Source organism: Lolium rigidum, chromosome 6 (genome assembly GCF_022539505.1).
Source record: "Lolium rigidum isolate FL_2022 chromosome 6, APGP_CSIRO_Lrig_0.1, whole genome shotgun sequence".
NCBI classification, from domain to species: Eukaryota; Viridiplantae; Streptophyta; class Magnoliopsida; order Poales; family Poaceae; genus Lolium; species Lolium rigidum.
In genome coordinates, this window is record NC_061513.1 from 127,795,042 (window position 1) to 127,808,274 (window position 13,233).

The window sequence follows — 13,233 nt, forward strand, 5'->3', positions numbered from 1 at the left end:
TGCCAAAGTCTAGCCAGAATTACAACTTCAGACAGAAAAGAGAACTGCAAACTCAAAACTTCAGACATAATCGAGAAGGGGAAATTTTGCCAGGACATAATTAGAGCAAAACTAATATTGAGACAGATCAAGAATTATCTCTAATAATCAGTCTGAACAAACCAGGATTTTATTGCATCCAACCTGCCGCTGTTCATAAGCTTCAACAGTTCAGGTATCCAAGTTTGTACCAGTCATGTGTTGCACCAAATACAGAAAGTTAAGAACGACCCGTCGTTTCATTTTCCAAGAAACATATTGGAAATACCCACTTGTATGTCCAAAAGTAACACGGCAGATTTTCAGAAGACCAACAATGTCTCAAGTTGATACCCCTCTGTTGCAGTTAAGTTCATCAGCACAAACAAAGATACAAAATACAATCGATTTCCACTAGATATTCACCTACTCTGAATTCCTGGGAAAGCCAGAGGCGGCTGGATCACCGACAGATGGACAGATAGATCTTTATACAACAACTTGTGCACCACGGTTAGAACCATAGAGGACAACAGGCAATTTGTTTTGCAGAAAAGTAGGAACTTCATTTGCCATCTACTATTTATTCCACTATGAACCAACGAGTTTCCTGTGCACATGTGCATGGAGAGAATGCTCGTCGCCGTCATGGTGATGGAACACATATGTCAGAACCCCAACGAGGCACAGCACTGAGCCAACGAGTACCTTGTCGTAGCGTTCCACCCAGTGAAACTTGATCTGGCTAGCACCATAGAATGAGAGGGCCACAAGAGAGGTCATCACCGTGATGGTACTGCAGGCATAGAGAAAAAGATAAGTTAGGCAGTAACATAAAGATTGTTATGTTACTGCTCCATATGTATAAAATTGTACAGGATCTTTACTACTCCATATGCATAATTGATTCAACACGCTCCATGGAGAAAATATAAGGAAGAAACTATCATGATAACAAACCCTACACAGTAGCCGAGTTCCAATCAGTGTGCCATCATGCTAAACAATTCTTGAAAATCCTACCACTTAATACATACCGCTATGAGATATAAGCAGTCGTGTTAGTTCTGCAATCTTACTGATCATGCATGTACTGCACAGGAAGCATTATACTCGTTACTCAGTTTTGCTATTCAAGTGTTCCACATGTCCAAAGTTTGAACCATGCTCACAGGCATATAAGGTGATACACATCCCATTCAAGATGGAGTATTTAGTTCATGCATAAGGCTATTATGACTCCCTGAAGATTCAGGGTAGTGGGTAGTGACAGATAAAACTTCAGAGCTATCTTCAAGTTTCAGACTACACCGGTCTAATTCAGCACATCGATGGAGGCTTAAATATTGCATAAAACTATATTATTGGTATTCAACTAACCATACATGTATCTCCACTTGTGTCCTGGAGGTCCTGGGTTCGAATCAGTCTCCTTGCAAAATAAAAAAGCAAGGGAAAGGCTGCCTAGAAATACCCTTCCCCAGACCCCACAATGTGTGGGAGCTTTCGGCACTGGGTATGCTCTTTATTCAACTAACCATACATGTAAAGTTGCAGTTTATGGAACCGAACTTGGAGGCCAGAAACAGAACTACGGAGTAACTTATATTGCATAGCCACACCCCACAAATGTACTATGATTAGCTTATTTATTATGTACCTTAAAATACCAACCACTGACAAGCAGAACCCTTAGCTTAGCAAACAACAAATTGGTCCATGAGCGGACAGAAAGATGACTTGAAAGAAAAGCTTTACATATGGAAATAATGAGGCTTTCTATTTCTACCTCACCACTACATACAGCATACTGAAATAAAATATCTTTTCAACTTATTTATTTTTGTCCCAACACGCTCTCAGTATAATTACAGTTAGGTGATACTTTGGTGATTGGTGCAATAAAAATAAATCACTCAACTAAGCACCTTATTAGAGGCCTGCCCATTTATCAGTATTCCCTCCGTTTCAAATTAGTTGACACAGTTTTTTCCAAAATGAGAGCGAACCCACACACTGAAATAGATATAGATACAAGCGTATCTAGACCAAATTTGACCCAAGCTGCGCCAACAAATTTGCAACAGACGGAATATTATTTAAATGTCGAGAGCCAGCAAGCCAAAAGGCACAAAACAAATGAAAACAGTAGGACAGGTTGATCACCTGAAGAGAAGTACAATGATCGCCAGAATCATCATCGAAGATGAGTTGCCAACAGCAAGAAACACTGGAAGAGTAGTTGCACAGGGTGACAATGCAGGTACAAGTACAAGACCAGCGACTGCCATCTTCTCCATTGGATGATTATGAGCATGGCTATGACCACCTTTTCCTAACGCAAACAACACAATATAACCTGCTCCGAGAAAAATTAGCAACAGGGAGGCAAGCTTGTGCACTGTTTCCTCGCCTGCTATAGTATTTGCCATAGTAACTGCAGTTATCCCAAGAAGAGCGGTAGATACAACATGTAGGACAGCTCCAAATGCAGCTGCAAAATTGGGAATATTTTACTAATGGTGATACATATAGAAGAAACCAATGCACAAAGAAAACACACTACAATAATATATCAAAAATTAAGAGTAGCGTAAACAAGTATCATGCCCTTTGTGAAGTGAAAAACATAACTTAAAGTCATGAAGCGGGAACTAGTCAAGGAGCCAAAGTCTGATTTAGAACATCGGCAGCAGAATTATAAGAATATGCACTACAAGATAAAACTATGCAATAAATGGTCCAGTCATTGCAAAATGCTCGCTCAGTTATACAGTTATACAGAGAAAAAACTGAACTGATTGTGGTGTGCTGGTTCATAAGTATCTTTAGCTTTATCCTAATTCATGTATACAGCAGTCATGAAAGATCAGGGAATAAGAAGGTTTGAACAGTGCACATGCAATTAAAGCATTACAAAGAAACTGCCAATGATCAACTTAAAAAATGTAAACAGGAACAAATCCCATTCATGTATACAGAAAGTATGTGTGTACTTTTGATAAACCACAGAGTTAAACTGCCTAACTAAGATTTTATGCTATCCAATATGGTAAACAAAAACTTAGAAATAGTTATGAGTTTAAAGCAGCAAGTAGACTAAGACCAGCTCTGCCGTGTTTTCTGTTTGAGCTTATATTGCACATAAAATACATGGGTTTACTAGAATGTACACTAATCTCATCATGTCTCTGGGGATATCAAGTATCAGTATCAAACAGCCGAGAATGTGAAGGCAAGAAACCCTATACCACCGCACATGGCTCAAACACCTTCCATGTGAAGGATTAAGGAAGGTATATAACAGCCCACACCGAACAAAAACATGACAAAACCTTCACTAACAGAATTCCAAAATCCCTGAGAATATGGAACAGGGATCCCTATGGAATGGAGAACAGTGCAAGCATGTGCCCTGAATCCTATCGGAGTATGAGCAGATTACCCAAGTTTTCCCCAACAGCTCAGATTTTTGGGTGAACTAGCTGGTGCATGAAACCTGATACATATGCAGCAGCTACCATCAATTCAGATTCTAATTAGTCTTCTAATAAGACATATTCGTCCGCACAACCACGCCGAGGGAGTGGCGGATGCCTGAAGTGGCAAATGTTGCCCAGACAAGGCCAACAGGATGCTCCAGAATGTTCAGGCAGGTCTCAATGTTGCACACCACAACTTCACCATTTCTCTATGTTACTACAACGAGCAAATTAAATTCAGCCGCCGAGAGCGAATAGTTCCCCTTTCCCTGCGGTAAATAAACCCTAATAACCGGGCATGGCCCCTATTCTCTAGATAGATCTGGGAGCGGTGAACAGTAATCAGCAAGTTTACGCAATAAGAGAAGGAAGGGAAATGGGCGGGCGGCGAGGTGGGGTTACTGACTGACGAGGAGGGTGCGGGAGAGCGGCCAGCGCTGCGCGCGGCCGACGATGGAGAAGGGGAGCCAGTGCGTGGGGATGAAGGAGTGCAGCAGCGACACGGTGGCGATGCCCCCGATGGTGGACGCCTCCTCCGCGGTCCACTGGAACCCGCCCAAGCCCCCGCCGCCAGCGTCCATCGCCTGATGCGCCGACGCGCGACGGGCACCGCCGGTACCCGAGCTGCGGCGGCCTGTCCCCTTTTACGGTTCTATCTCTCGCGGCCGCTCCTCGCTACGCCTCCGGTGCCGCGCGGCCGTGTGGTGAGGGATCTGGGAGAGGGATGGAGGCGACTGGAGTGCGAAGCGGGCGAATGGTCCGGTGAGAGGTCGAGGCCTCGAGGAAAGAAGTCCATATAACCCCCACAAGTTTCAGAGTCTGGACGCAGCACCCCCTCAAGTTTGAACTGGCGCACTTAACCCCCCTAACTTTGCAAAACCGGGCAAATGACCCCCTAGCCCTGTCTTAAGCTGTTTTGGCTGGTTGTTTTACATATGTGGCAAGCGGTTTTGCACCGGCTCGCTTCTCTCTCTTGTGAAGTTGTGATCCGTGGTACGCGTGCAGCCGCGAACTGGCGCACCCGCGTCGGCATCTCCAGCTCCGCGTGCACCGCCGCAGGACCAGCCGTGCATGCCGTTGTATGACACAGTAGCTCTGTCCGCGTGCTGTCGATGGCTGTCGATGTCTGGCCACGACTCGCCTGGTCATCAGCCCATGGCCCCATGCGCTTCCGCTATATGCAAAGTATGCCTGCTGCTGCTGGATGATGCCGCCACTAGATGGATCGGAATCAGCTGAGCAGTGTATGTGTGTGCTCGCGTGTATAGGAACCAAAGCAAACAGCTGAGCTACTAACTCAGGTTTATTCTAGACACTCTGAGCACATGGTGACGCAAGGACAACCCATGCAGGCATCGCTTGACTAAGAAGTACAAACAGGCGGAGCAGCTGGACGCTCACCGCGTGAGGTGCGCCGCCTGCACCGCCTCGTCGGCGACACCGCAGTCGACGATGGCTACAGCACCAACGCCATGTAAGCGCTGTCCCCAGCCAGAGCTGACCGGCTTAATTGGTGGCGTCGTCCCGGTAAGTTCAACTAGCACGGTGGAGGGCGGACAAGCGGATGGTTTGGGTTGCGCCAGTCGTCGGCCTCCTAGCATGCAGGGCCGCGCAGGCGCAGTTATGAGCGCCGCCCCCGGTCGCAGTCACCGTGCAAAAGATGAGAGAAAATAAAATAGGAGAGAACCGATTCATCACACTGACATGTGGGTCCTAAGGTTAAATGGCAGTATAAGTCAAGTGATCGGCAGGTCCACCGCAGTCCACATCCGCAAAACCGCCATGCAAAACAGCCTAGGGGGTAATTTGTCCGGTTTTGCAAAGTTTGGGGGGTTAAATGTGCCAGTTTAAACTTGAGGGGGTGCTGTGTCCAAACTCTGAAACTTGTGGGGGTTATATAGACTTCTTTCAGGCCTCGAGGGTTAGCGGGCAATCAACCGTCGCTGTTGGATCTTGTCTCCTCCCGTTGCTTTTGTGTAATTTTTCAGATTTCTTTTCCACGTAGCTGTCCACTTGGCAACCCACGTGGCCACGTCTCCATCATCTCCACCACTCTCAAGTAAGCGCCGGTAGGTGCGCCGGCAGCCTGTTATGGTGATCGCCGGCATCCGTTCCCCAATTTAAGAAGTGGTTGCACACATCAGCAATTCGAATAAGAATCCCCAAAATAACTTTGAACAAGCAAATATAATTAAACTGTGAAAAAATGACAAAATCCGACAGGTTTATAGTTTTAAAATATGCACTATTCTCAGATCCACACATTTGTCATTTTTGTGTAGCCTAAAGTACTAATAATTTCACATTGAGATTTTGCATGTTTGTAGATTTCATCGTTGGCTACATCAAGGATTTTTTCAGATTTTTTGAAACTTAAAAAATATGATTTTTGAATTTTTGAAAAGAAAGAGTTACATGTAGCTCGGCCTTCATTTATCCACTCTCTCATCATCACTCCTTTGAAAGCTATATTTGGTATTTAATCATCATAAGTGATGCTTTCTTATGCTGATAGAGAGTTCACCATTTCTTAGCTTAATACAACAACTCATGTATTAACTCTATGTTTTCATTTTTGTTGTTGAATTGCCTTTTAAGGGTGGGATGTAATGGTCCATTTTCAGGTTTTGTTTTCCGGTGGAGACCTAGATAGTTGATCATGCCCTAATTCATACATAACTACTACTATTTAGAGATTTTATGATTCTAAATATTATTTAAAAAAATAGGATGTGAATTTTATGAAAAGTTTGATCATGTAGGAATATATGTATTATAAGTTGGGATGCGCTATAGCAAAAAAAAAAAAAAGAGTCTCTTGATGAGTAGTGTTCGGTTGTCATAGACACAAAAGGGGAAATCATGGTCTACGATGTACTAGATTTTATTTGAGGGCCTTTATGAACATTAATATTGTAGTAACTTCGATCGATTTCAATGTTTAGAGTTATTTTCATAAGGTAGCTTTGGAAGGTCAGAGATTAGGCGATACCAACCTAGGGCACAAATAGCTCTCTACATATACGTGTGTGCATTCATATTTAGCAGGGATTGAGGTCATTTTCTTGATAGGTATTACATTCTTTGGTGCCTAACATATCTCTTAATCGGTGCTACCTCCTCCTCATTTCGTTATGAAGGGAGACTTCCAATCATAGGATTGGAGTTGTCAAATGCATTCATATGCTCCTCATATAATAGGATTTTTCACATGGACTCAAGTGCATGGGCGGATCCACCATCCTTGCCAACGGTGTGATGCTTTATATCACATGATTTTCTACGGAAATTATCTAAAATAGTAACAGCGAAGACATGTTTAACCAGGCCTTCAATAACTATCACTACTAGATGACCCGGTGCGCCCCGGCGCACAGGCAAAAGCGAGACAGTATGTGACTATAATTTTTATTGGCTGATATTTGTTTTGTTGTTCAAGAATTTAGTATGTCTTTGAGAGCCCTTAAACTTGTTGCGCCCGGCGCAAATGTCAAAAGAAAGACAATATTCAATCCATGTGTAATAATATACCATATTTTATTTTGGTCGTAGACAATAATTGGATGTGAACATTATAAATTGGTTGGGATATTTCATCTACATGGATGGGAAATCCTTTTCTTTAGCATTATTCTATATCTTTTCGAGGTGGAATGGAGACACTATTCAACTCATTTGTTGTAATAATATCGATTTAGACCTTAGTTTTGACAATTGTAATCATGCATGTACTGTAAAAGTATATGGAACTGAGATCTGTACGTATATGGAACATCTGTATGGAAGGTTCGGTTGTTCTGAGATCTGTATGAAAGTTAGTCTAACGTTGTATTTTACAGTAAACAAATTTTATATATTCTTTTTTTTTCAGAAGACTGTAGTTTCAAATTGGTTGTCCATTTGATTTATTAATGGGCCTCTTAATGTCCCAAGCTTTTGATTATAGGAAGCAAACACGAAAGAGTTTTTAGAGTCATATAAGATATACGATGTTGTATAAGATGTTGTTTATGTACTAACAGAATCAGTCCATTTTATCTATAAATTTGGCAGCATAATTTTTTATACATATTATCTTGAAGGTGATGTTTCCATTGCCAGAAAAACAGAACTTAGAAAGCAGGCCTATAGTTCCCATAATGCTAAGATTTTGTGTTGTAAAACTTGGGCAATCTGTTAGATCCTCCGGTTCCAGCACAAATTTTGTTTAGTCTTGTAGAACACTGTCGTTTCCTTGAGCTGTGAAAGTAGTACTTTGCCGAACTTAGCATCACGCAGTTTTGCAGGAGTTCTGAATCTTCTATTAGGATGCACTGTCTCCTTTAATCAGTAAGATTGCAGGATAAATATACTGGTAATTGACGCTGTAAACAGATAAGGGTACTAAGACAAAAATGTGTATTGTCTTCTGGCCTAATCATAGTTTCCAGCCGTGAGTACTACAAGGATAAAAATTGTCCAGTGGCAAGATAAAACATCGTTAAAACACGATTCTACAGAGTCGTGTTCATAAGTTACAAGCTGGTACCACCCAAACCAAAAGGAAATGGAAACCCTAGATGGAAGATCATAACACCTAGATCTACATGAACGGTTCCTGATCTCTGTCTTGATTTGAATGGCAGCTCTTTTACTCCAACGAAACATGTCTTCATATCCCCGGTTATATGTTAGCGGCTGCAAAAAAACAAGTAAACATCATACTTGTGCTGCAGATGAGGCCGCTCATCTTGCTACAAAAGGCTGTTCTCACCTCTGTTTTGTGAAGCACATGGGGCTTGTCATATTTGGATGGACTGTAGGAAGATCAGGTTAGAAATACATGGTCTTTTACTATGGACAGTATGTATAGAAACGGTGGCAGAAAGAGGAGGGATCTTTACTTGGTATTAGGTTGTCGGTAGAGGGCTCTAAAGCTGAAACTTCTCTCCCACTATTGATTACCTATGTGGAGAGCCATGGAAATATTAAGACTGATAGTAAGGAAGCACTAAAGCTAGAGTGCTATCTTCTGTCAGTTTGAAACCTCCGTAGAATTTCCACTGCAATGGCATAGGGTGAACGGCAATGAGACCTTGCCTCTGGTTAGGATTTTCAACGATTTGGCATCACAGACCTTGCCAATAAGGCGCTGGATGAAAACGGGCTGAACGACATCAGGCAGTTGTACCGTACAGAAAGCCGCAAAAGGAATGAACACAAGTCAACAAGAGCTGGCAAGCTACTAAATAGTATGTTCCTCTTTCCTGAGTTGGCAAAAGAGAATTTACTCACGCGCGCCAGTTAATTATATCAATCAGCTCTAAATTCTCTTGTCTGAGTTAAACAAAGTAACTGCAATAATTTACTCACGCGTGCTCTTCCAATAATTGGCAGAGCTATCGATCGCCTCCTTTCTATGGTGGAGCAAGTCGACACAGGAATTGTTTCCAATGAAGAACATTTCTAATTCCGTCAAACGAAAGGAATTGTAATAACCATCTGACCAGCACTATATATCCCTTCTTTGAAAAAATACATACCTAGAAGTGTTCTCCTGATGGAGAGTATGCATGTTTCTTCAGCATGTTCATCAGGATCTTCCTGGCAAATGAGGATGGAACAGCACAAAATTAGTGTAACGGTATACTGTGAAACTCCTGGACAAAATGATCAGTATACACACATTGTAGTTCTTTGCTTGTGGAATCTTCATATCGCAACACTTATTTTGAGATGCTATATTGCTGAAGCAAACTAAAAGAAACACTGCCAGTAGAGTTTATTTTTTCTTCCAGTTCAGATTATCTTAAAATGATCAGTCTACACACATTTAGTTCTTTGATGTGGAATTTTAAAATTGCAGCACTTACTGTCAGATGCTATATTACTGAAGCACACTCAACACTTATTGTCAGATGCTATGTTACTGAAGCACACTCAAATACACTGCAAGTACAGTTTATATCAGAAACAATCCCTCCATCAGCTGATTACCAAATAATACATGAAATAACGATCCATACGAAGAACCCATTACAATAAGATCCTTACAAAACCATGTTAGCAACCATGGGTTGGAGAAACAATCATACAACGAACACCGAGGTTGTGCATAGCAGGTTTAAAACTGTAGGGTTGAAGCCGAAGCGAGTAGGCAAAAGAGAGATATGAAAGAGTTAAAATACTAATAATTAGATGGATAAGTGAAGATCATCTACTATAAATATCCATGGTTTGAAATGGTGATAATCCTATGACACAACCAGGAAAGTTTGCAACAAGAAAAGGTTCCCATCAGCCGGAGCCCAAGGAGTAAGCATGACCTCTTGAAGCACTTTTTTTGTACAGAGAAGATGCACCCAACAAAATTTAGATAACCATCCACGATACAGAAAAGGGTAAAATAAAATGCCTTTGTTGAGAAGTCAAAGCATGAAAATCAATGTTGTGAATTCAGCAGTCAGAGCTCAAAATCAACATGCTGAATTCGACAGTCAAAGCTTAAGGCATGTTTCCCTTAAGCTCATATAATTAACAAGGCGTGACAAACTTCACCAGAGATCTTAATGCATATACAATGGGGTGGTGCCCTTGTGCCAGGAGCCAGTATTTCGGAAGTCATCTGAAGCTAAGCTTATGAAATATGTCTGCCCAAGAAGCATCTGTACAGTAACACCATAAGCACAAGACCGCATGCAAAGCTGAAGTATATAATATATTTTATGACACAGGCTTACACAAAGAACTAAAACTAATTTAGTGTTGTTGTGTTAGGATGGGTATAAGAGCACGAGTACCTGGAATACCCGTTGGTACTACTCGGCATCAGGTTACTGGAACTACTTTACGAGAGATGTTCGTGACATCATCTAATGGTTCATGAGCACAAAACCAAACCTTCCCAAGAAGCTGATTAGCAAGAACATTCTACTCCGTCACCTCCCAAAAAGGCTCTAGAACATATGGTGATAATGTGCTTGGCTGCAACCTTTGAAAATAACCTGAAATTTGAGAAGAGTGGTCAAATTAGAACCATATATATTCCCTAACAAAAAGAAATGCGACCAAACATAGAAAAACACTACAAATATTGCATGGTAAGGGCAGTAAGCTATCCTAAACCTGATAAAGTGAAGAGAATAAGCCTGAGTAGTTCGAGCTGAATCAGCTTCATTGGATAGCATACTATGCCATTGGGCTCATGGAAATCTGCACAAGGAATACTATCAAGCATTCAGATTATATATCAATGTCGGCGCAATTACAATTCCAGCAATTAAACATCTACGTAAAATCTAAGTCGGGAACGTGGTGCTGCTAGAATTATTTTTCAACAAGCTAGCTAAACTTTGTAATTAAATTATCAACTATTGGTGCACGAAAAAGAGTCAATTCAAAGGTTGGTGTTCAACCCTTTTGAGTTTTTTGGTAAACCTTCAATGCACCAAGAAAAGATCAAATTGTTGGCAAACCTGGGAGAGGGAAACCACACTATACCCAATTCTTTGAAGAGTGAATTTCCTGCGGTCATTTTCTAACAAAAACAAATCTGTAGGAGCAATTCAAGAAATGCTAAACGTGTGGCATTTTCTGAAAACATTGTGCTATGCAGGTCACCAGTCACCACCCCCATCAACGATGGTGGCCTTTCTTGATAACAAGATGTTATTGTCAGGGGAATAAATTGCCTAGTATGAATGCTTATGCACATTAGCTTCCCACTACATCTACTATCACACAAATTAATAGGTTCAGAGAGAAATTTGGAAAGAGAAAAACTCATATATTAGCTCCGAAAGCACCTAGAAACAAACAACAAGTTGAATCGTAAACACGAATGACTATAAATCCTCAAATAAAGAGAAGATGACAAAATGAAGAACCATCTCTTAACCACGCACCCATCTCCAAGCGAGACCGCAAGAATCACTTGGCTGGATGAGGCTCGAGTTTGGATGGAAAAAATACTCGTGGAAAATGCCATCCCGACCGCACAAGGAGGTCAAATCTTATCAGTAAGTTTACCAAATGCAAAGCTAAAAATTCGAGGCCGCATAAAAAAACTAAGTAAGACCAATTATATATATTTCAGCTGGAATAAATATGTATTCATGTGTCCTTTCGTTTCCAAGATCATAACCAGATACAACCTAGTCATTTGCCACCAAAACAAAAGAACAATTCCATACGAGTATCCGTACGGTTATTTTTCGTGGGTGGCTCATGCTGACCTAAGGAAAAAGAGGGGACGACCGGATCTGCAGCCGTTCATCGAACCGCGGTGGACGCGCTCCGGGATGTTGCCTTAGCTAGCGCCGCATTGTCGACGAGGTCAGCCCCGTCTCAGCTCCGTCTCCTTCCTAGCATAGCAATCAACGTCATTGTTCTCGGTGAAACAACAAGAAACATTGTTTTCCATGTGGAGGGAGGAGGGGGAAGAAAACCTGAGCGAACCCGCGTCTCCTAGGCATGTCGGCGAGCCTCCACCACTGCCTTCAGGAGCGGAAGAATTGGGGGAGGATGAGAGGAGGTGGCCTCCACCACCACCTATATCGACCCCACCTCCGTTGCAGCCCTCGCGCCCTGGCCGGCTGCGGCTGTGGACGATCTTCTCGAGCTCGCAGCGCCGGGCAGCTGCCACTCTCCGCGTTGATGGCGTCCTCCTCCATGAACGCTCCTCCGGGCCACCATCGCGGCCGTCCCCATCCGGTTGCCGCATCCGGCCGACCCCATCGCTCGCCGCTGCCGCGTCCAACCGCCCTCGTGCGAGCGCGAAGTGGAGCGCGAAGTCCTTGCCGCCGATGTGGTCGCGTCAAGGCGCCCCCGTCGCTCGGTAACCGGCGGTGACTGGCGCTCCACGCAGCAGCGCCCCGCGGCCGTTCTCCGGCGGCGCCCAAGTTCACGTCGGTTGCGTCCTGCTTGGGAGGAGGAGAGGAGGCGGCGCGGGTTGGGGGAGGAGGAAGGAGGTGAATGATTGGAGCGGAGGTGGGGGACGCCATTTCTCGATCTAGGTTTTCACCTCACGCGCGTAGGGAAATGACGACGATGAAAAGTACGCAAACGAGCACCCAAGCTGCTTCCGTTGCTGCCTCTGCTCGTCGGTCCCTCACGAGGCTGGTCCCAGCCGTCACCGACTCATTCAAAGAGACCACCGGTGCAAAACGAAACTACTACATCCGACGGTTGCTGTGAAAAGTGGGACTCAAAAATTACTGTTGCATGTGGATTGGACGACCCAGATTTGTTTGCCCCTTCAGACCCCCTGGTTGAGAGGGTAGTCTTTGAACATTTATAGAAGTAATCTACTATACACTACTATATCACTATCTACTTTTTAGAAGTCCAATACACTACTATATCACTATCTACTTCCTCTTCATTCCTTAAAAAATAGAGTTCCTTTCATGTGAATCCGAAGATGCTATCCAAGAAATTTGTGTGTTTTGAAATCTTGTAGTAATAAATACTCCCTCCGTTTCTAGATATACGCCATATAGTTTTTGGCATGGAAATTAAAGAACGTACTTGGAGAAAAAATTACACTAGGTCTGGGCGGGATTACCCCTAAACAATTGTGGTGACCCGGCATACCACTGCATGGTGTAGTATGCAAGTCTGATATAACACCAATGAAACACAGTTCCACGCGTATTATATCGCTCAGAGTGGTACAACAGAAACATATGCGGGTCCAAGGCATGTCTATAGAATTACAACATCGACTCGTTACATAAGATCATCACAGACCTCC

General features: G+C 43.0%; 1 protein-coding gene and 1 long non-coding RNA gene across 2 annotated transcripts; both read right to left on the reverse strand.

The window, feature by feature from the left end:
- Positions 1 to 254: 254 nt before the first annotated feature.
- Positions 255 to 4,296, reverse strand: LOC124663265. Its single transcript, XM_047200985.1, is given in 5 exon segments — positions 255 to 814; positions 2,185 to 2,512; positions 3,907 to 4,106; positions 4,108 to 4,190; positions 4,192 to 4,296. Coding segments are annotated over 5 exon segments (921 nt in total). The 3' UTR covers positions 255 to 609.
- A 3,588-nt stretch (positions 4,297 to 7,884) lies between these two features.
- LOC124665212 lies at positions 7,885 to 9,455 on the reverse strand. The gene is made up of 3 exons (XR_006990508.1): positions 8,384 to 9,455; positions 8,254 to 8,296; positions 7,885 to 8,177 (listed from the first exon to the last, which is right to left on the reverse strand). It is a non-coding gene; the product is annotated as an uncharacterized LOC124665212 (long non-coding RNA).
- Positions 9,456 to 13,233: the final 3,778 nt, after the last annotated feature.